This window comes from Lates calcarifer, linkage group LG23, assembly GCF_001640805.2.
Source record: "Lates calcarifer isolate ASB-BC8 linkage group LG23, TLL_Latcal_v3, whole genome shotgun sequence".
Taxonomy (NCBI): domain Eukaryota; kingdom Metazoa; phylum Chordata; class Actinopteri; family Centropomidae; genus Lates; species Lates calcarifer.
The window spans coordinates 851,143-874,671 of NC_066855.1; the positions used below are offsets into that span (position 1 = coordinate 851,143).

Here is a 23,529-nt window from a genome sequence, read left to right on the forward strand (position 1 = left end):
TTTAAAGGCATTATACAGAGCATCATTTTCACTCCCAGAAATTAGATCGATTATAGGTTTGTCACTGATTTTATCGCAGAGAAGAGGTTTGTCATTTTTGTAATCATGAAACCTGCAGACAGGTTTTCCATGACAAGCTGAGGCTATGTATCTGTATATGTGTCATGCACAGAGAAGATGTGAGATGGAGGAGCTTTGTTTACCTGGCAGCCTTCAGGCAGCTTCCAGTCCCCACAGCAGTGAGACAAACAGTTGTTGGAAAATACAGTAGCTGAGGCAGTTTACATCACGTGACTGTGGCCCTGAACATATGGATGAAGCAGAAACTGAGAGCCTGGAGTTCTCATTAGTATCCTACAAACCATAACACATAAAGGCTTTTTGCTCCCAGCATCAGCTACTGTTTGTTTTCTCTCTGTTCAATTATCAATGTCCACAACGTTGCTAAATTCATGCACTGGATTTTTTCTGTAGCTTGAGAGAGATACACTAAAGCACATGAAAACATCTCTCAGGAGAGACACAGGGTTTGAAGGAACTCTGGGTAATGAGCTGGAAAACTGCATTGATAATGTTGACTGTCACTCTGGACTGATGTGAATGTGTCAGGCTGGATAAATAATGTGTGAGGCGCAGCCTCATTTTTGTGGATGCTCCCTCGCTGACCCTCTTCTCTCCACATCTCACTGAGGCTGTTTAATTATGTAAACCTATAGTCAGGGGAGTGGGGAGGTGTTAACAGAGAGGAGGGTTATTTAACTTGCATTTCATTTTGATGCTTGTTGTGTAATAAAGTGAAAAAATCAAATTGAGGTGGAAGCACTATCAGAGGTGCTTGTTAGTTGTATTTGGTATCCACCTCAATCTTCACAAATGAACCTGGTGGTTTTTATTAGCAGGAGTGTGTTTGAAGAGAAACACAAAGCGAAGAGATTCAGAAAATATTCGCTGCCCAACAATCTATGCAGAAATTGAAAATGCAAGACTCTAAAATGGATTTTCTTCAACAACAAAGATAAGACCAACCTAGGAAACAAGCGTAGCTCAGGTTTGGGAGACAGAGCAGATATCAAAGAGAAATGGAGGATAGTTGAAAGGCCTGTGAGAAACAGAGGGAAGGACGCACATCAGTATGACAGCCTATTTGGAAAATGTATGCTGTGGTGTTGCCTCTGTTCGTCTCTCCTCCATGTGGTTAGAAACCCGGCTGGATGAGGACAAGGGAAGGACGGTGTTGATGCACTCGTTTCATTTCTCCTCCTTGCTCAAGGAAAGCCCCTGCTTTGAGAGAATGGTCTTATATTGGCAGCTGTGACCCACTTTCACACATTCATACTTGAGCTATGATATGCACACGCGCACACATACGCACACCCACACGCCCACACATGCTGTAACGCATCAGTGAAGAGGAAAACAGAGGCATCTGGAGAAGTCGTCCTCTGGGAGGCATTGACATGATTTGCGGGGGCTCACTGCGTTTCCCATAACTTTTCGTAGCGCAGCGTTCTGCTAGGTGACTTCCCAGTGCGTTCACTGTGGCAGCTGATGGCTGCACAACTAATTGGTGAAACATATAAGCAGGCCGGTGTAAGTATCTGAGGAATGTACTGTACCGTACTGTTAGGAGGCATGTGAGACACACAATGTATAAATGATTGCACATTAATGTTTAACTGTGCTTTAAGTGTCTCCTCAGCAGTGAAGGGGAGCATTTAAGTTCCCTGCAGCTCAGCTGGAGCTGAATCGACAAATGTCATCCTGGATGTGATGGCCTCGTTTGTGGTTTTAGATGGTTTTTGAAGCCCCTTACGTACACTGCAAGCTCAGGTGGTTTTTACTTAAGGAGCTCCGAAAGAGAAAACATTTTAATGGACAAAAATCTGATGTGTCTCTGTCTTTAAAGCCCCTGTGTGTCAGATTTAACAGTCTGTGGCCCTGCTGTGTTAAAAAAAGACTCTGGTTTGTGTGAGGAGGGTTAAGGAGTACCTGACCACCAGCTGTAAATCATTACTTACTGAAGAAAAACAAGATCACAGAGATCAGACTCTTTGAACAAGATGCTGCAGTGGTTTTCAGTCAGTGCAGTGTTTTTATGGGAATAAATTATCCATTTAAAATCTGATTCCTTCATGTAGCAGCAACAAAACTTCCCACAATACTTGTGATTCTCACCTCCTAACATGAGATCAGTGGATTAGGGGATGGTGACCAGAGATCTGTATCAGACCTGGAATGTTTCCATTACTGCGAGTGACTGCAGGTGTCACCAATCTCAACAACTGGAAAAGCTTTAAAGCTGCATTAGTTGACTTTGTTGGCCACTTGGTGGTAGCACAGCAAGCTGTAACCACACCACTGAGGGATGTATCTGGCTCTTCAGCTGCTCAACGCTCCTCTATGTTCACCAGCTAGTTGCTAATTTAAAGCTAAAATAGCTTCCTGATGCAACTACTATACAACACTGAGCTGAAAGGTGCTAAACACTGTTTATGGAGTTTATATATGTTTATATATTTAAGAGCTGATAAGAGAAGTTTGTTGTGGGACATGTTTGACAGGTTCCCCAGCTCAGTTCTGTTAAAATCAAGGTGTCAAAATGTCACGTCACCACCGTCGCTCACCGTCGCTCACCGTCGCTGTGGAATATCTCCCAGATCCCCTGAAGACAGTTCCAGCAGATTATCATAATCTGTCGCTGATTACATTTTGAGAGAAAGCTGCCTATATGAGGGCACCGATCCCCAGGCATACACACTATACCATCAGCTCCCATTCATTATATTCTACAAAGTGGCACTACAGTAATAATCATTTATAACCCCGACCACTGAGCTGTGTGAATATATGGCCCTGATCAAAAGCCAACACTGAACATCAAACGGCCTCATTCAGTTGTAAGTCTGGCTGTAAATTAGTGAGACATTATAGCGTGCCAGAGCTGGTGCCAGGGACCAGGAGCAGGGACAGGATTTTAGACTAACAAGACAGGGAAGTGATGACAGCATGCTGGCAAGTGCCATTACTCCAGACCTGACACACTACTCATCCTGAGGAGGCAGCTGGCAAACGGATAAAAGCTAAAAGAAAGACAGGACAGGGTTAAAATGTTTAAGCACTCGCAGAAGTGATGTGATGCATTCAGCTGGTTTCATTTGGCTTTAGCACACAGGGGAGAATATATGTGTATTATTCACTTTTATTGACAGCTTATGAGGCTAAAGCAGCGCTACATGACACCTCTTCATCTTGTTCTTTTTAGGAGGTGTTCTGTTTCCATATTAGAGAAGCTGGCTGCGTTTTAATTCTCCGCCCGGCTCGACACTCCACCAGCTCAAAGCCTATGGCTCAGAGTTGTAGCCCTGTGGGCAAAAACAGAGCATTATCAGAAGTTCTTGACAAAGCACTTTCTGGAGCAGGACTCAGCATCACGCATAGTTAAACTCAAGGGGACAGTTTCTCTTAAAAGCTCTTGTACCAGCCCTGGCTCTTTCTGCAATTTGGGAAACAGAGTTTTCAAAAGAAATTGGGTCATGGTAATGGCAGAGAACATGGCATGTATAAAGGATTGGCCCCTGGAGAGAGAGCAAGAGGAGTCAAGAACAATGGTGGCCCGTTAAGACGAGGCTGCGCTTCATTGCTTTGTCAGTGCTGTAACAGCAAAGTCTTGTCTGTTGAAAAACTGGTTCTCCAGCCTTGCTTTCTGCCCCCCCCCCACATTCAGGTAATGTGTATTATCTCAGAGCAGAGAGTCGGCATGGTGCCGACTTTGGGTCATTTCATAAACAAATAAGAAGCTTAAGGTGTCTCTTAGCCTCTAATGATTGTGGAGTTCAGTGCTTTTTCTGGATGGTCATGTGGAAAAAGAGAATTCCAAGGCACTCTGAAAACGTGTCTGAAGCCTTTATTCTGCATGACTGGTCATAATTGCAAGCTAAAAATTACAGAAGGGAAAAAAGGAGAGAAGGCACTCAAAAAATCAGTTAAAAAGCCTTTATTCTGCTCAGCTGGTCACTGTGAAGTTTTTAACTCGCAGTTATGACGACACAGAAGTGCAGAGGCTTTTTAACAGGTTTTTTGCAGTGCCTTGAATTCTTACTTTTCAACTAAATGATAAACAAATCTTAGAGGTGCCTGGCTGTGTTCATAATGCAACACTGAGCGACACATAAGTCAGGGATAGAGTAGGAGAGAATAGAACAGTGGAAGTGATTGGGGTAATGTTATAAACCATTTCAAATTATTTTTATCATGCTTGTAAAAAGCTGAATGAGTAAAAATAAGGTTTGCTGCAGATAATATAACCAAAATCCAAACTACAAGCAGTAACGATTCACCCTTAAGAAAAAAAGGGGGGTGATGTAATGACGGCCTCGTGCACGATGCAGCCTCAATCACGTTTACTGCAGGAACAGAAATGGCTCTGAAACATTAATGGAACATCATCCCAGTTGGTCAGAAACTGCAGCACACAGATGTAGAAGAGTGAGGCTAAAACATTCCTTCTGTCTGCGTTTTGGCTGCATATGGACCTGCTTTAGGATCTTTATGTATTTGGATACACAGTAAGATGAATTATGAATCCTGGAAAAGGTGTAAGGTCTATATTCCTGCTGTGTGTTTGCATGTTTACGCCCCAGTGTGTGCTTTTATTTGCTGCCTGGCTTCCTGCCTGATCCATATGTCTCAGAGCCCATCTATATCTCATACTGAAGTCCCAGAGAATAGTTCAGTAGTGAGGAGTTTAAATTTTTCATCACAACAAGTATGGATGGCATCGTAAAACGTGGTTACTAAGCAACTGCTTCTCAGCCTCCCAATCAGCGGTGTTGTTGGTTTGAGATTCAGACACAAATATCATCACACGCTCTTTTCCTCCTCTGCATGTCACTCAGCGTGCAGAACCTATACTGAATGGATTAATTTGATGTGTAGTAAATGAAATGATTTTAACCCAAAAGTCTTTCAGTTTATCTTGCTGAAGGACAAATCTATCTCCTGAGTCAGTCTATCCACTTCCGCCCGATGTGCTGAAGGTGTATAAGCCATTCAGGAGATACCGTAAGTTTTATAGGAGAGGCTTAGACTTTAAATTAGGATCTTTTGGTACCCTAACCTGCTGCCAGTCACACCACTGGTGATAGTGAAAAAAAGATGCTTATGCAAAGCGTTTTTTCCCCCTACTGTTCCTGTCAGGGAGCTTTTGAAATCCCTTTTCTAATGAGAGCTGGCATTCCACCTTCCTTCAGTATTTCCTCCGGAGGGGAAGCAGGGAGGGTTAGTGACAGAACGATGACAGCAGTGAAAGTGCCACAGTCAGGAAAAGTCTCCTGCTCTCGGCTTATAGAGAAGTCGTTCTCAGGTTTGAGATTTGTCTGTTTTATAAACAGTGTTGTATGAGTGTGAGGTGGTGGTCAGCTGCGTGACCTCCATCTGCAGCAGCCATATCTGATCTGGCACCGCTGGCTGTTCCTGTAAAGGTTTGACAGGCGGTGGTGACAGAGGTGGATTCAGGCAACTTGTAAAGGTCTCTTAATAATCACCTTCTTTTGTTTTGCCCTGGCAGAATAATGTTCACTGTTTTATTTTTGCAGATGAATATAGTTATGGCACAATCCTTTTTATTAAAGGATGAGGCTGGTGTTATTCTGTATTTCTGTTATTGTCAATAAATCCCATAAAGAGACTAAAACCAACAATTGGCTGATTTCACTACTACAACTGGCTCGCAGCCCAAATGTCTATTTGTTCCTATAATGAAACATTTAAAAAAAGAGTCACATAATATTTACTTGTTACTATGTTTTAAAAAGGCTTAATAATTTCCATAAAAAGCTGGACACTGTAGTTTTTAACAAATGATGTTTAAAGTGGAGGAAATGGCACATTTGAACGGTTCATTATTCTCTGCTGTGGATTAATTCTGGTGAGTATTCCTGGCAGCAGGATGGTGTGTGTGGGACTGAGTCAAAATAAACTACAGTGTGTGTTCATGGTGATAAAGGAACATGTCACCCAGTGCAACAGTGTGGCTCACTGATATATATTTTTATAGTTTTTTTTGAACAACATTGTCACCACTTGTAGTTTAACGTGTCAGCTAAGAGTGCACAGGGAGAGCAGTCCTAATGCTCCATGCTGATTGGACTCTAACATAGGTTTAAAGCTTGATTTCAACCCTGAATTGGCCAATGCTGATTTTCAACACCGTGGTGAATCTGCTTTCATTTGCAAAAAAAAAAAGGGCAGGTCATATTGGATAGTTGCCACAGAGTAGTTTTAATTAGTGCGTTCTCACCTCCTGACCTGCTGAGTGCAGGCATTCCACTTCTAATGCTGCACACTGGCTTTAATGCAAAGAGTTTTAGTAGCTCTCTGAAGCGAGCGGCACACACAGACAATCCACAGCTCAGTAATGACTTGAAAGTCCAGGTTGTGCTGTAAATAATGACCATGGAAATGTTGTTCTCTCCACATTCATGTGTCGTGCTCTTCTAAAGACAGGACCTTCAGCCATGACTGAATCTGCAGCAAAGAACCAACGACTTAAAGCTCCACTTCAGGGCAGCAAATAAAAAGCTGTGAACACACTGTTCATATCATCATCCCAATTAAGTTGCTGTGGTGATGTTCCCGTTTGTGCATCGTCATTTAGAGTTGTGTTTCCAGCCACCTGGCAAATATAAGTCCCATATGTCCACCAGCTAGTTGCTTTGTTTTGGTGTGAGGAAGGTGGTGGGCAGCGGGTTTATCAGAGCTTTTTGGCTGAGAACAGTGTCGTGATGCTGCTGGAAACGAGGCTGGTGCAAACTGTGAGACTGAAGCAAAACAGTAAAGTTGTTCAGCAAAGCTGGAAAAGGGTAAACTGCTCTGCAGGGCAGGGTGATACATCTGCCCCTTCACATCACACACAGGCATCTAATGAATCTTTTAGTCTCAAAATATATATCAGTACAGCTTTAAAGAAATATGAGCGGCCTCGATGCCAGCTCAACATTTTCTGCATAGTAAAGATGATGCAGAACTAACCCATCATCCACTTCCTCTGCATTTACTTCTTCCCCTCCTTCCATGCAAATCACCACACAGACCTCACCCTCTGTACAGACGATGCTTTTAGTTTTAACATCATAATGCTGTAAGAACCCTGTTGTTATGAGCACAGGTGTATCACTGAACTTCTGACTGTTCAGTGTTGGTTACTTCTCAAGCTTCTGCACTGCTCAGTTTTTCCATTGCATCTTACAAGTGGGAAAATCTTGTAATGCGTCCGGGACTCGATGTGCTGGAAAATGGATTCTTGAAAATGCATTAAGTTGGAGTTGAATCCCTCACACACTATCACATTTAACATCAACATCTGTGACTGTATGTTTACTGTGTAGAAACAGAGAGAGCCTCTCCTCCTGCTCTGTCTTCTGACACTCTCTCTCTCCTCTCTCATCTTTACCAGTGCTCCTTTGGCCCACATCATTACAGCCTCCTGCCTGCCAGAAACAATGTGCTGTATTCTCATCACGTTGCTTGCGTTGCCAACCAAGGCGGTTAACTGCGATTTAAGGTCCTGCTCTCACCCTGCAGCTTCCACACCTATTCTGTAGCTGCTGCTATCAAGACACCTTCAGGAGTTTGTGATCGGGAAGTGTTGAGTGCAAATGTGGTGTGCAGTGCAGCTCAGTGCTCTCCCACCACTGACAGTGAAGTGTCCAGGTTTTCATTATAACCAAGCTCTGTACCTGCTGATCTGACTTCAAGGTGTGTTAATTAGTCAGAGTCTTTACTTGGAAGCCGCTGACATAAATAAAGATGCTTTGACCGCGGGTATAGAGGAGGAATAAAAGGCATTTGTAACAAGCACAGAGCTGTGTGTAGGAGTGTGCCATACAGCTTTGGTTCATTTCAGTGCAGCAGTGTTGAAACACACTTCACTGGTGATTTAGCCCTATCACTTCTCCATAATCCCCCAGGTGCTATGGCTTGGCTCCAGACCAAAATGAACGACTTTATCTGAAATAATGAGTGTGTTACCTGAGAGCGCACAGCCAATTACTGTTTCATCCTGAACACGATGCTTGTTTACAGGCATGTAGCTGCAAAATGATAACAGCCAGCTGCACAGAAGGTCGAGGAAATGTGAATGCAAATAAACATGCGAAGATGTGCAGCGAGAGGAGCTGGTTTCCGGAGACAACCGTGCTCTGCGGACAGAGGACCAAGTGTTAATGCCAATAACCCGCTATCTTGAAGGAGGAAGGAGAGGTGGGGGTGGGGGGGGCAATTTACCGATACTTGGCTGAGTTCTGACGCCAGCACTGAAGTGATGTAAGGGACAGAGGGAGGGAGAAAGCCGAGGAGGAGGAGAGAAGATAGGTAGAGAGGAGAGGAGAGAGAGGGAGAGAGGGAGAGAGAGGGGTTCAGAGCTCTGATATTCTGCTCACTTTCAGAGACCCAGACCGAGAGCAACTCCCCAGCGGGTATCCTAACAGAGGTAGGCTGGCTTTCACACTCCCACTCTGAATAAATCAAGACAGAATGAAAATGCATGAAACTTCATTTCAATTTTATATGAAAACACTGAGAGAGAGAGAGAGAGAGAGAGAGAGAGAGAGAGAGAGAGAGAGAGAGAGAGAGAGAGAGTCGTGTGTGCACATTCAGTAAAGCGATGGTAGGGTGCAATGCTTAACATGAGGATAACATGTTCATATGGAGCATGTTGTGATGTGTGCGTGTGTCGTGTTGCAAAGTTGAATTTCTCTTGCAAACTGTGAGAATGAGTCAAAGCAGAGACTGATTCTACTGATTCTAACGAGTAAAATCTGTCAAGTTATTTGGGCGTGTAGGAGCCTGCTAATTAATAATGACGTGCCTGTGACGTGAGGATAATACCTAATGAGCCCATTTGGCTTATTTGTCTCTCCAGCCTAACTTTGGCTTGAGCAGAACTGACTGGGTCTCCAGGAATCAGCACCTTGGACAGCGACGCACCGCGGCATCCACTCGCCGCTCTGCCGGGGAAGAGCGCGCAGAGCTCGGTCATCCGTCAGCTCCCCTCCCCGTCAGGATATGCTGCTCTCCTGCCACTGCTCCCCGCCGGGTCGCGATGGGCTTTAGTTTGTCTCTTGCATAATAATAGCAGAGAAATGCCCTTGACAACAGTCTGCACAGAGTTGTATTCAGCATGACGGCTGCACAGGAGACTGAGCGAGCAGGGGAAGACTCGGTGGCGAAACAAGACTGAACCTTTGCATGTTTAACCAGAGTTTAAGCGTCTTTGCCAAAACATAAGACTTGTAGAGTTCTTCACACTACCATGGGGATAAGACACCTTTTGTTGCTGCTAATTTACCTGGACCCGCTGAACGTGTTGGGCGCTGCTACAGGCGGTAAAAAACCCAAGCAGGCGCCGAGGAAGGCTCCCAAAGCCACTGCGGTCCCCACGGTCGTCCCGCCGCAGAAGACCCCGCCGCCGGCGCCCGCCAGCAACCACGACACCTGCCTGGGCTACTACGACGTGAGCGGGCAGTATGACAAAATGTTCGAGTGCAACAACACGGACCACCGGTACTGCTGCGGGACGTGCTACCTGCGCTTCTGCTGTGAGTACAAGAAAGACCGGCTGGATCAGAAAGCCTGCAAGAACTACCATACGCCGGTGTGGGTGCAGACGGCCGCCCCGTCCCCCATCCCGACCGGCGAGACGTACGATCCGAGCATGGACCAGACCAACACGGCGGTGTATATCACCTGTGGGATCATAGCCTTCATCATCGTGCTGGGAGTGTCGGTCAAAGTTGCTTATGACAAAGCTACAGAGCCGCCTCAGGAAATGAACATACATAGGTGAGTGGGTTTAGAATCACTGACCCTCCATTAAAATGACTTGTGAATCCGTATCATGTGTTTTCAGAACATGTCTGTGCACTGCTGTTTAAAATGTTCCTCCCTCAGTAAGACCGAGTCTTTTAAGAGGAGCTCCTTATTAGATATAAAGGACAGGAGAGATATACACTGACCTCTTTGCAGACAGAGGTCAAAGGTCAGGACTCTTTTATTCTAAGTCGAGGTCAGGGTGTGTTTGCTCTGTATCAGAAAGAAGGAAGTGAAAACGATGTGTTTGGATGAATGAACAGCTCGTTATCTGACGAGCACCTTTCAGATCAGATTCTGTTAGATTTGCAGCAGATGTTAAATCCCACAGAATGAAAGCCTGAAATAATTATGGAGGAGTTGAAAGAGAAATACTGCAGTGATTGTGGTGGCTGGTGTGCATGAAGCAAGAGTGTGTGTGAGCAGAGCAGTGTGTGTGTGTGTGTGTGTGTGGGAGTGAGCAGGACCGATGCCCAACATTTATATTGGATGTTTGTTGGTTTATTTTGCAGATAAAATCTTTCCCCCATTAAGTTGGAGAAGAAAGTGTTTGAATCTAATTATAGTCCAGATATTTGGCTCATGAGGCAACAAGGCAGCTGTCAAACATCATACTTCACAACCTAACCTCCATCCTCTGTCTGGTGTGTTCAGGTTCAGGGGATTTGAGGAGGAGATGTGAAACCATGGCCAGTGATTGCATCTCACCTCCTCAGCCTCCTCCTGGGGCTTCACCATATGAGAGTTATCATACATGAGTGGACCACATGTTGTAGACTCTACCCACATCAGTGAACAAATGCTGACACACATTATTTCCACACACATTATTACATCAAGATTGAATAGGTTTTTATATTGGATGCATTATTCAACACTTGAGCAATCTTTAGACTGTGAATAATGGATGGTGTTAACGTTGGGGCTGTATCAGGGTCATGTGACACGTGTGCTCTGCTGCACATTCAATAAGGAACAGGAAGAGGAGGGGTGAAGCTAAAATATTAATTTAAAAGCAAAGGTTACGCCGGTGATACATTTGTTGTACAAAAGCTTTGAGCTGCGGCAGCGCTGCAAAAGTAATTTGATTTCCTTTTTCTAAAGCTATGCCAGAAAAAGCAAACAAACACTTTTTGAACTTTCTTTCATCATGATTGCTTCTCCCTCTCCTCCACTCTCCCCCCTCGAGGGCTCCATCCTTCCATATGCACCTGGTGCGGTCTGAAAAACATTCAAATTCAACCCAATTAGATGAGATACTCACACATCCAATGTTGTTTCTCTTGCAAATGAACATTCGTCATGTTCCCAGCCGTAAAAAAAAAAAAAAGGAGAAGAAGAAACAGAGCTGCTCTGAATTACCCATAATAGCACAACACTGTCTAAACAATTAGCAGCCATTCGGCGTGCAGAAAACAGACGTACTATCACTTCATTTTAATTCAATTCAGCTGCACAGGAGGAAAAATCTCTCTTTGCTTCAGTCTTAACAGTTGTTCTCATTTTTCTCCTCGTTTCCAGGGCCCTTGCAGACATCCTGAGGCAGCAGGGGCCCATCCCTATATCGCAATACGACTGTGAGAATTTCGCAGCGATGAACGGCTCACCCAAAGACAACACACCGGTCCGAACCTCATCCAAGAACCACTACACCCCTGTTCACACCTCCAAATCCAACCACGGTAAGAGCTCTTCTCTCTCTCCACTGCACTCTCAAAGCTCTAAAGCTTCATGAGCATCCACTAGTTTATGTGTCATGACTGTTGGTCAAATATAGCTTGAAGGCAGCTTTCAGCAGTTTAACCCGTCGCCTACATTTCACTGATGCCTTTGTGATATACATTCATTATTTCTGGGTAAAGTTCTGCTTTCCCCTCCAAAGAGCACCCACTGTGCTCACTCTTTCAGCAGTGTAATCTCCAATGTTAACATCCAGTAATCATCCGATTTGAGCAAGAGAGTGCGAGGGAGAGAGCGACAGAGGAAAAGAGGGGCCTGCTAGTGGAGATAATTACAGGCTGGCGAGGTAGCACGGCCCTGCAGTCTCTGACAGGCTGGAAGTGATGACCTCTCAGTCAGTCACTGGGTGAATCAGACGCAGCGCACACAGTGTGATTTAACCTCACAATTCAGAGAGCAGACAGGGAACATAAATTGGTAATATGGCTAAAAACTGTGCAGGAGAAACAAGGGAGTCTGGAGGAAGCCAGTCAGCGCCGGCAGGTTCTCAGGCAAAGCAGGTGTTATCAGATCGAGAACAGCAAAGACACTTGGGGAGAGGGACACAGATGGAAAATAATGAGATATTACAAACACAAAGGAGTCAGCGAGATGGAAAGAAAAACAGAGATGTGTCGTCTCAGTGTGCAGGATAGACAAGGAAATATATCAATGTGGAAAAGTGCAGGTTCTGATTTTGCAGCTGTTGATCAGTGTGTAGCTACCACCTGACTTATTTAAAAAAATCTCTTTTTTCAAAGCATCTGTGTGAATGATGTTTTCTTGATTTGGGAAATATTCATGACTTAATGAATAAAACCAATCAGCCTTCATTCAGGATTATCTGAGAAGTGCAGCGTTGTCAAAACTCTGAAAACAGGGCTGTTGTTCTTATGTCATTAAAAGCTGACAACACTGTGTTTTGTTAGATATAGATTATGAATGTTGCCTCAGTAAGATGGCGTCACATTTTCTGCACTCTGAAGGATGTATCAAGTTGGCAAAGACTGGAAAAGATTGAAGTGACTTTGAAAGAGATTTCATGGAAAGACTTCACCTGGCTGGTGTTTCAGTAGGAGCAGTGACATCTGTATTTAGATCTATGAAAGACGTCAGTGCACATTTAATGATCCTGATTGCATTAGTGTGACATGTGAGGAAAACCAGAAGAGCAACTCATTACAGGGTGTGATCAGACTGTGTTAGTGAGAACAGAACAATTACACAGAGAGGGATGTTATAAAACCCCCATCACAAAGATGGATGCACATCTGAGAGATCAGTGCAGTCTGCAGTCGGCCTGCAGAGATGTGGAGAAAAGTGATCTGGTCAGATGAGTCATCCTTCACCATATTCTCTAGAGGTGGGCGTGAACATGTGTGGCACACACCAAGAGAACAGAAGCAGCCTGAATGCTTGAACCCTGCAGTGACTCTGTTCAGATGAATGGGGCTTTTTGCAGACATGGTTTGGATCCACTTGTCCTGTTGTGTGGGGGCTGGGATCACCTGATGGGGGTCGTCTCTTCCGGGGATGACACGGACCCCGCCCAGCACCCTGACTCATCAGAAACAACAACATGAATATTTAGAAATGAATAAAATCAGAAGTCATGCAGCAGAGGATTAACAGGGCATCGCACTATGACAGGACTGAAGCAGAAGTTCTGAAAGCCGAACATCACAGCACCTGATACATGTAGTTCTCGTGGTTGATTTGAGCGACAGGACAGCAGAAATCTTTTTGCATCCTTGTCTCTGAAGAGTAAAAAAGATGTTGCATACTTTCAGCCTTCTCTGGGTTTACACAGTCTTATATGTCATGTAAACCTGGCCTCTTTCTGCCACTTCCACATTTATCAAATGCTCGCTGGGAACATTTTCTTGCAGCTCAGTGTCTATTGCGACCACAGTCTGCATTCATTCACTTAGTGTCTCCCCCGCTCAGTCGCCGCATCAGTCTACTTCTAATGGTCACTAGCCGGCCACGCAGGGGACACGGCTGATACGCAGCTGCACGTGGCAGGCTGCCGTCAGCTCGACCTTGGATGCATTTATACTGCAGTAAAGGTCGGGCGTCACTTTATCTGTCTTTGTGTCGCTCTGCTTGACTGCGACTATTTTGCCTGTTTGCACACTATCGCTGCAAAGAGAACACAACTCAGGCCCGCTCAGCTCAGTCCCTCAACGGGGACCACAGCAGTCCTGACGGGGCTGGACATGAAAGGCAGTGACAGCCCAGGCAAAAGCGTGGTTAATGTGTGCATATAAATCAGGAGCTCTGCGATGCTGTGCAGAGGGAGCCCACTCGCTCTCATAGAAAATGCATATTCATGTGCACCTAAATGGGCATTTGGCACAGAGCGGGGAGGCAGGCCTCTTAAGGAGAGGCTCCTCGGCTGGAGTCGTCGCTGCTGAGAATGGCACTTCACTTCCGGAGGTTTTTGGAGACACTTTTAAATCAGGTGGAGAGACCTCATAGAGCAAGTGGCTAAAGGGCCCAAGAGGATCCTATCAACTTACGTCAAGAGAGGGAATAACATCCATTTCTCCTTTGATCCTCGACGTGTAATGATGCCCCGTCGCTCTCAGCAGTAATCGCTTCCTCACTGAAGTATTTTTTCATCCTCAGAGCTTTGTTTAGGCTCAATTCTAAAAATACACACTGATTTATTTTTTCACGTTGCAGACCTTGTGTGGTGACATGGTATCCTTGGTGCACTGCAAAGCTCGCCTGCATTTTAGAACGATATATTCCTTTAAAAAAAAAAAAAACAAGGCCTAAAGCAAAAACAGTACAGACAGCATAATATGATACCAGCGCAAGTGCTGCTATTTTTATTCACATCCACTCTGCATTGTTGTGGGGCTCAGATCCTCTTTTTGGTCGGGGTGTAAACACAGAGTGCCCCACAGCCACAACAAGGAGCAGACCTTGAAAGGGAGTAGGTACCTTTACAGGAGTTCGCCGTTGGTTAAAGTAAACAATAACCGTTTCTCTGAGTAATGCAGTTTGGCCCGCAGCTCTCCTCAGATGAAGTTGATTTATTTACTGCACACCACAGGCTGAGATTTGCCTCTTTTTTGTTTTTTGAAAAGTGTTGCTTGGTTTCCTCTCTGACATTTTCTTAATGCGCAGAATGATGAAATATAGTTTTCAGGTAGTGCAGAGGGTAGCTGTTTCCTCTCAGTTTACTCAACAGAAACCAAAGGAAAAACAATTACTCCCATACAGCAGTTAGGAAAAAAAGAAAAGAAAAGAGAAGAATAGGGAAATTGGATTATGAGTTATGGGGCTGCGTTTACTGCACCAGAAGAATCAGAATAAGCAGCATGAGAAGAATGACTCTGTTAGAAAGCATGCTCATGTGGAAGATGAGAAGTGTTCAGCCAGTATCTGGACAGTATGTGTTTGAGATCCTGCACAGCTCTCCAGGGATTTGAGGACTCAGTTATGAGTCAGAGACGAGAGGCCTCCCGAGCTTAAAGGTCAGCTGCTGTGGACAATTAGAGGTCGTGATGATAGAATAACATTTCCAGCTATTTAGCGGCTTTGACATGACCTTCAGAGATTTTTAAATGAGTGTGTGTGTGTGTGTGTGTTCTCTCTGAGAGTTACCCAAACAACAACTTTTGCCTAAATAACAAAACATTGATTTAATTACTCTAATTATTCGCCAATAGGCACTTTTATAATCATATTCAGTGAGCCCTGCTGCAACTACCATGACCACACACACACACACACACACACACACACACACATACATATATAAAACACCTCCCTCTTCTGCCTGCAACCTCCCTCCAATTAATCCTTTAAGTGTGCAGCTAACATCCCCACTGTGACCTCGCTGGCTCCCTATTGGCCAGATAATCATCACCCACATGTTAAAAACAACATTTCTATGCTGACTGCATCAACATGTTTAATAGAAGCTTCCTCCTGAGTGCACCTGTGTTAAAGCTCAGCATCTGAGAGACCCCACCTAATTGTCTCCTGCCCTAGATCTCATTATTGCCCCTTCTTATACAGCCGGACCTTTGGCCCCCTGCAGTGTACACGTGTATGTGTGTGTGAAGAGGTTTCAGGTGTGAAGGCAGGGATCCATCAGCATCTCTTTTCACTGGCATTACCAGTTAATTATGGACCGGTGTGGATCGGGATACTGCACTGCACCATTAGTTTGATGAGCGGGGCAGGGTTAAAAGAGAAGGGACGTGTATTTACCAGGATGGCATTTAAAAAGCTTCTCTGTTTTTTCAGTGTGTATCTCAGACTGACAGAGCACGAGAGGAAGATAAAGATATGAAGATACGCGATGCCGAGCTCCAGCTGAACAACTTTATCGAGATGATGTACACAGCTCCGTGTCCACTCCCGCAGATCAGCGTCTGATAATGCTATAAAATCAGTATACCATGTAAATTACCTCTGCCTGGCTATGTTAAAGCTTAATCGACCTTGGAGTCAGATAACCTCCCCGATGCCAGCCACACAGCGCCACATCCAGCCTGGTTCAAGATATAATTATCTTATTACTCACATTTTTCCACTCTCAGAGGTAATTCAGAGGTGTAGGTGTCCGGTGAAGAAGTCTGATTAAAAAAGTATTACCATATGAATCCTCAGCGCCCGCTAGCTCTGGTACCTGTTCATTTCCATGGCACATTGTTGAGCTGAAAGTCACAAATTTCTTTGTATCAAGGACGATAAATTCATAATGCGTAGCCTTCCCCCTCCAGGCTCTTCATGCTACCTCACCTTAATGAGCTGGGAGTGGGAGCCAGAGGAAGGGGGGTGGGGGTGGTTGCTTTTGAGTGGTCTTTCAGATTCAAGGGTTGTCGCAGTGGGTCGTGGAGCGGCCTACCAATGACAAAGGTGACAAAAGAAGACAACAATAGCTTGTGTGCGTGACACTCACAGAATTGCCGGTATGATGGAATGGGAAAATAGCCCCGGCAGATTCTCTATCTGGAGCCATGAAAGCAGCGCAGGCTGAGGTCTGATTGAGTTCAAAGTGCACTGGTTGTTGTTGGTGGAAACATATTGCTTTTTTTTTTTTTCCTGTAGATTATCACACTATGTTTGCTGGTGTGAGTCACATTTCTACTATTTCCCCTCTATCTGTGTCTGAGGAAAATGACACCGCAGGGAGGTTTTCTATTTGACACCATGGAAGAAACAAGTGGGGCCATCGAGAACATAATGGAAAGCCAAAGTACTATTTTTTAAAATATCTATATTTTCTTTAACAGGTGTCCTGATAACCTCTAACATTTTATTTTAGTGCAGTGATCCCCAGTCTTTTTGGCCTGTGCACACTTAAAGCTGCATTCCTGTGATTAGAGCTCAAAGGATTAGTTGATAAACTGATTAGTTAAAGGTATAATATGCAGGATTTGTCAGTTTCTGTTTGTAAACACACCGTTCTGTTGGCCCATCAGACGAGAGCGAGAGAGACTGTGATCCAGAGATGAAATGAAAGGTGTTAGTGAGAACAAAGCAGAGAAATAAAACCTTATTTTCTGATCATTTTACAGCAGCTATGTTCTAAAGCACAAATAAACATGTCCACACAAACCTGCAGGACGGTGCCGCACTGCCAGATTTTGAATGAATGCAGTCCAAGCTCTGCCCCGCCCTCAGTCAAACAGACACAGACCTGCATCTCTTTTTACACCCAGGACACCGACAGATTTGTTGGAGGCTACACACAGCCCAGAAACACTGCCACACTCCTGGTGGGTCATACATGATGATTATTGTGAGGATTATTTTGGATTCATCTATACATTGTTTGATCCTGGATATATTCCCTTTAGTTAACAGGAAAATAAGCAGCATCATTTTAACAGTTAGCTGTGTTTGCAGGTGTTGGGGAGTACCAGTGTATCTGTGGAAAATAAGCTGTATAAAGCCTTTGGTATCTCCAGAGGGAGCTGTGCTGTCACTTGATGTGATGCCACTTGAGTCAGCATCAGTTGCATCTGAAGACTACAAGTTTGAAAATGAAAACAATCTGCGGGTGTGGAGTTAGAAAGGAGAGAGAGGCAGAGACAGGAACACAGCCTGGACTCTTGTGCTTGAGGGAATAAACAAACAGAGGGTTAGAGAGATGCAGCGGTTTTCACAAAGTTCAGTAATCTCACCTGCAGGACAGAAAAGGGAAACACAGGCAGATGTTGTCTGAAAGGAGAATTTAATTTGTCTGACAGGAATCTTTTCTTCTCTGGTCATTCTTTTGTGAACCCTGGGGAGGCTCCTGACCTCCAGCCTGGGAGACACTGTTTTAGCTGTCCTGCTAATGCTGCTAATGCTTAACTCACCAGAATAAACCCTGTGTGTGTACATCTGCCCGACTGTTTGTATCTGTGTGTGTGTGTAACCAGGTCTCCACTATGGAAAGGAGAGCATCCGGAGCAGTGGAGGCGCAGAACTTCACAACTTCATCTCCTCCGGCTTTGTGACGCTGGGTCGCGGCCATCCGAAAGGTAAAGTACCTTCTCTTTCTTTTCCTTTCTCCTCTTGTCTCTCACAGCAGATTGAATGGACTCTTCTTATCTACTCACACTGTGTCGTATACCTACTGAATGCAAAAGCGACCCATGTAATGTTCCACTCGCAACACCGGTAATCAACAACAAGACACAGATGGAGGTGAAAAGTTTCCAGATTCAATTTCCCTCCTGAACAATTCACATGAGTTCGTGCTGATGGGCGACGCCGGCGGGGAGCAGGTGACTCCACAACACACACATACAAACGCAGCCATTAGTCCGGGGCCAGAGTTTTCCCATGGGTAATACACTGATTAGTATGCAGCCATGTTGGCCGAGCTCTTGTGATTTATTCCCATCCATTTTGGTTCCACAAATCAGACCCTGTGTGTGTGTGTGTGTGTGTGTGTGTCACCTTGCGGGGGTTGCGAGGCGAGCTCCTTTACCTGATACTGCTCTCGAATGTTTAATTGAATGTGTTTGTGCCAGAGTGAGACTGCTTGTAATGTTTCATGGTGGCTGAGTCCTTTAGTAAAAATCTACACGATAGAAATGTGATCTGCTTCCACTGCTGTGTACTGTACATGTTTGTTAAAAAAACAATCTGATTTCTTTTTCATCATCATCATAATAACAGCAGCTCATGACCTGCATGTGTGGCTTTCCCACCAGCAGCAACTGATCCTTTTTAACAAAGTATCATGGTTTTGTTTCCAAGTGGGAGAAACTGCAGGGGCCTGCAAGCTGCTCCTCACTCTTTTTTCTAATGAGGAACCATCGCATTTATGTTTACATGAAATTAGTTGTTTTTCTTCTTGCTTTTTGCTTCGTTTGTTTTCATCCCCAGAGGAGGTCCATTTCACAATGGTGTTCATCCACAGCCAGGAAAAAAACCACTGCTGATGATCTCTACCAGAGATGAGTAATGAGAAAAAAATGATTAGGTTTTATGAATCCTGAGTCTTTTAAATAGATTTTCGCCTCTGTTCAAATATCACAATAACAGCACTCTGGCTATATATTTGTCACAACAGCAGCATGGGGTACGGTTTAGCGTTCAGCATCTGTTCAGTCAAATCTGTGTTTTCATGCAGCGGGCAGCCTTTGATTCCTCGGCTGCAGAAACAAATGAAACGTGACAGATTGAGATCTTGGAAAGGTCTGCTGACGCTAAAATTTTCTTACAAAAACAAAAAGAAAAAAAAAAGCATGTGAAGCATGTGCAGGAGCCTGAGTTGTTTAACAGTATTCTTCTTTCCGCTGCCTGTGTTGAGCTGTCAGCTTGTGCCCAGAGGCAGGTATTACTGCGGTTTGAATCCTAGAATCAATGAAACACTGGTCTGAAGTTGGGTTTTGGATAATGTTGCTGCTTGGTTTTATCTTTAGCATTTCACTGGTGAACAATCACTTCAGGGTGGTGGAGGGAAATGAACAGTTTAACCAAACCTCCCCCGCTCTCTCTTAGTCTCTTACAAGCACTCTTCATATCCACAAAAGCAGAACAGATTCAGCTACATAATATATTACTTCTCTCCTGGACTGATTGAGGGATATAAATTGCTTCAGTGGACTCAGTGTTTCTGACAACACACAGTCATTTATCTTCTCAGTTTAATGATTTACAAATTGTCTGTAAATCACTTGATCCATCTCTTGACCCTGGACTGAATTTATCCAAAACCTGTGGATGGATTTTAACGTCCAGAGCTCTGAACCTGTGGGCTGATGTGAACTCGCAGCGATGAGATGGAGTCATGTTAAGGTTAACAGCAAGTAAACAGTCCAGTTGAATTTAAATCATACCGGGCTTCATTATTTTTTGAAGAGGTTTGCACAGCTTGGTTTGCTCTGGCTGAGAGAAACATCGCTGGAAAAAAAAGAATGCAAATACGCACTCACTGGTCGGTCAGTGGGAAAATTCAGTTTCCACATGAATCTGAAAGCAGATGTTGTCTTCTTCGCCGCGTCTCAGCTGGTTTGTTTTTTTTAGTATATGCTGTTTGTTTTTTGCCACACTGTGACAGAACAAGGTTTAGGAGTCATGATGTAGTCCTCTGGCTTGGATAAGCATGGCGTCTGTTACGGTGCTTAATTATACAGACGGAAAATGTGTTTGGTTGTTAATTATATGGCAAGCTGTGTATGTGTGAGTGTGTGTGTGTTGCAGTGCAGCCCTTGGGGAGGACAGGTGAGGTCAGGGGCTGTTGCTGAGCGTCAGAGCAGCTGGATGCTTCACATCTGTGTGGCGGGGTACAAAACAACCCTGCGCTGAAGCTCGGGAGGGAAGCTAAAATCCAAACTCACACTGACTTACTTTGGTCTAATTTACCTTGTTGGTGTACAACCTTCCCCTCAGCTTACCCTGCGTAATTCTACTTCAGTTAGCAGTGCCCTACATTTCCTAAAATGCCTTTTAGCAAACTTTAGAGAGGGGGTCATGAACTTCTTGTAGCCGTCTCTGGGCTACACAGAATTGTTTTTCGTTGTGTCCTCATTCCGTACTACATGCCAACTCTTAGCAGGTTTTGAATTTGTGGTGGGGTCGTTGTAAAAAAGGCACAAAACTAGACTTTTACTGTGAAGCCGCCACAGGAACTGATGTTTTGTCAAAAAATTGTAACAGTGAGCTGTTAGTATGATGAGTTTTTCAGAACCAGCACATTATCTATGTAAACAATGTCACGCTGTCCTTTGAAAAACCAACATGGCTTCATAGTCACTGCTCACAGCTCGAACAGCACAGACATTATACACTGTAAAGACGGAGAGAATGTTAGATTCTGACCCGAGTTATGTCTTAAGTTATTTTTTTATTTCAATGATTCAGTCTTTTCCATAAAATACTTAGAGAATGGTTTTCAGTCAGCCTCACAGTTTGTGGATGGTGGGGAGGTAGAAGTATAAAATATTGCTTTCTTTTTGGGAAATCTAGTTGACAACAGTTCCAAGGCTTCATTTCTTCATTTCTTCATTCTTGTAAGATAACTGCAAAAACTGTAGTGCACATTGTAAGTCTGCAGTATAACATGGCATTGTGACACAGAGCTTGAGTGCTTTTTTTTTTTTTTTTACGCTACATGAGTGAAAAGTTTGATGCGCCTTATTTAAAAGAGATCTTTTGTTCTGGTGCCATTGGACGACAGTCTTTTCCAGCAGCAGCTGATAACAGATTACTGATGACGTTAAACTGAAATCCTGTGAACAAAAAAGCAAATGAAAGAATGAATTCCACATGTGCTTTTCAGAGTTAAAACAAAGCAGCACCAGTGAGGGCAGTTTGTTCTACATGGCAAAGGTGGACAGACAGACCTCCAGCTGATTGACACTGACACACAGACCACTGGTGTCTCTTCAGAGAGGGACGTTTGTCCCAAACCACCGGAGAGATGAGTTTTGTGTGTGAGAACATTTCGTTTTTTACTTTCTTATGACTCCCTCTGAATCCCTCTGCTGCCGTATAGAGTCAGGTGTTATGTGAAGGTGGGTGGCCATCTGTTCCCTGCACGATCTCCCTTTATTCAAAGTCTCGAGTTTGTTGAAACAGTGGTGAGCAGCAGAAATGCTGCTGAAGCCAAGGTTTAGTTTTGGGATTTCAGAGAGAATACTTTATTTTGTCCTTGTCATTTTTGAGGGAAGACTTGATGCCCACAGCACACAAGTTCATTCATTTATGTTTTTCAGAATTCCTCCACATTTTCTAACTCCAGCCTTGTGTTTTCCCGGAGTGACAGTCTTTTAGTAATGCTAAACTTTATTTAGCATGCACAGCTGCTTACCTTGCCCCTGTCCCCTCAGCCATCTGTCCAGATCGATGCACCGCCTCACACTTTCCTCTGCTCCTGTGTATTCTGTTGTCCTCTTGTCCAAAATTAGGAGGCAGCGAGGTTGAGGCTTCTGTCAAACTGAGCCAAACTAATGAGGATGCTCACTGATCTGTTGTGTGTGTATGTGCTGCTGTCAGATGGGACTGCACTGTTACACTGCCTTGGGTGTAAAAACTGCAGAACTCAGTTTGAAGCTTCAGAGTCGCCAGTAATTGTATAAAAGTTCTCTGGAAACATAATCTCAGAAGATAGATAAGAGGGAGCCGGAGCAACTTTGCTTTTGCCTTGTTTGCTGGCAGTGGTGATGCAACGCTACACCACATCATCGCTTCTAGCCTACGCAGACTGAAGCCCAGTCGCAGCCTCATATTAACTGTTCTTGTCACAGAAGAACTGCAGTGTACTTTTCTATTCACTCACTGTCACTGACTAAAACTCTGCACTGTAAATCACTGTCACATTGTCGCACATATTCCTCTGTGCTGGAGTGTGTTTAAGAGGAGCGTGCAGGTTGTGTATGAGAATCCCTGCCACTGATGAAGCTAGACTGCAACTCTAACACCTTGATTGATTGGAATTTTCTGCCTCAGACAGGAGAGTGGATTGACAGCCAGCATGCAAATTTGATAGTGTATTAAAAATGCAACTTGCCAGCTGTTATTGGTTGAATGCGTCCATTTTAATTATTTTTCCATATGTCAGTCTTGTTGATATGAAACGCAGCCAAGCCACAGCATCCGGAGAAGTGATTAGTTCAGACAAAGCCTCCATCCTTGACTTAGCGTGTGCCATACTTCATTACCTTGCTAAGCCCAACTTTTAATTCTGCCCTGTGCAGGAAGTCAAATTGGTTTTCATGGCAGACAATTATTGTTTTTATGAATATGATGTGTCTGGAATGGTGGATATGGTGATGTAGCTGCAGAATTAGCGGGGGATGTTATCACAGAACTTTTATATACTGTGCAATTTCAGCACATTAACGAGTGCAAGAGCCACTAATTGGCGTGCTCCTTCTGTAGCAAGTTGTACTGTACACCAGTGCAGTACTAAGAGACCGCAGGGACGTGGAAAAAAAGAATCTAACAAAGCAAACGCCAATCATTTGGTTCTGCAGTTACGCTCTAACAGCTGTTTGCCTCTAATTTGGCCTTTTTGTTTACCTTTTGTGAAGAACTAGATGACAGGGTATAAAAAGCCCCTCTCTGCGTTTCAGTTCTTCCCTCTGATTGTGAAACAGTCATCTCCTGTTCCTCCCAATAAATCAGACGCCGTGGAACAACAAGCCCACAGGCAGTATCATCATTTCCAGCCCGTGTAATCAACACTCCAGGCTGATGAGGCAGAAGATGAAAACATCCGCCCGTGAAAACCTTGGGTGTTGTTTAAGGTACACAAGGAAAAACAAGCTCAGACAGGAACTGATTCATTCAGTGACCACGAAAAGCTCCGACGCATCATCAAGCCAGAGATGGAAAATGAGATCTCTGATTCAGAACTCACAGTTTCGAGCAAATCACTCACTTCAACCTTCAGTCACTTTGCCAGGCTCTGAATGAGACAGTGAGTCCTTTTTTTAGCTGCATTATTGAGACTTCCAAAGCTGTTTTACACTCATC

General features: G+C 44.2%; 1 protein-coding gene across 1 annotated transcript in view; it reads left to right on the forward strand.

Moving 5' to 3' along the window:
• Nucleotides 1-8,394: 8,394 nt before the first annotated feature.
• The window catches only part of LOC108885283 (protein shisa-6), a 54,814-nt gene continuing 39,679 nt past the window's right edge, over nucleotides 8,395-23,529 (forward strand). The window contains exons 1-4 of the mRNA XM_018679559.1: nucleotides 8,395-8,488; nucleotides 8,921-9,840; nucleotides 11,389-11,549; nucleotides 17,979-18,080. Coding sequence (XP_018535075.1) covers nucleotides 9,311-9,840; nucleotides 11,389-11,549; nucleotides 17,979-18,080 — 793 coding nt within the window. The 5' untranslated portion in view covers nucleotides 8,395-8,488; nucleotides 8,921-9,310. The remainder of the gene's footprint in view (nucleotides 8,489-8,920; nucleotides 9,841-11,388; nucleotides 11,550-17,978; nucleotides 18,081-23,529) is intronic.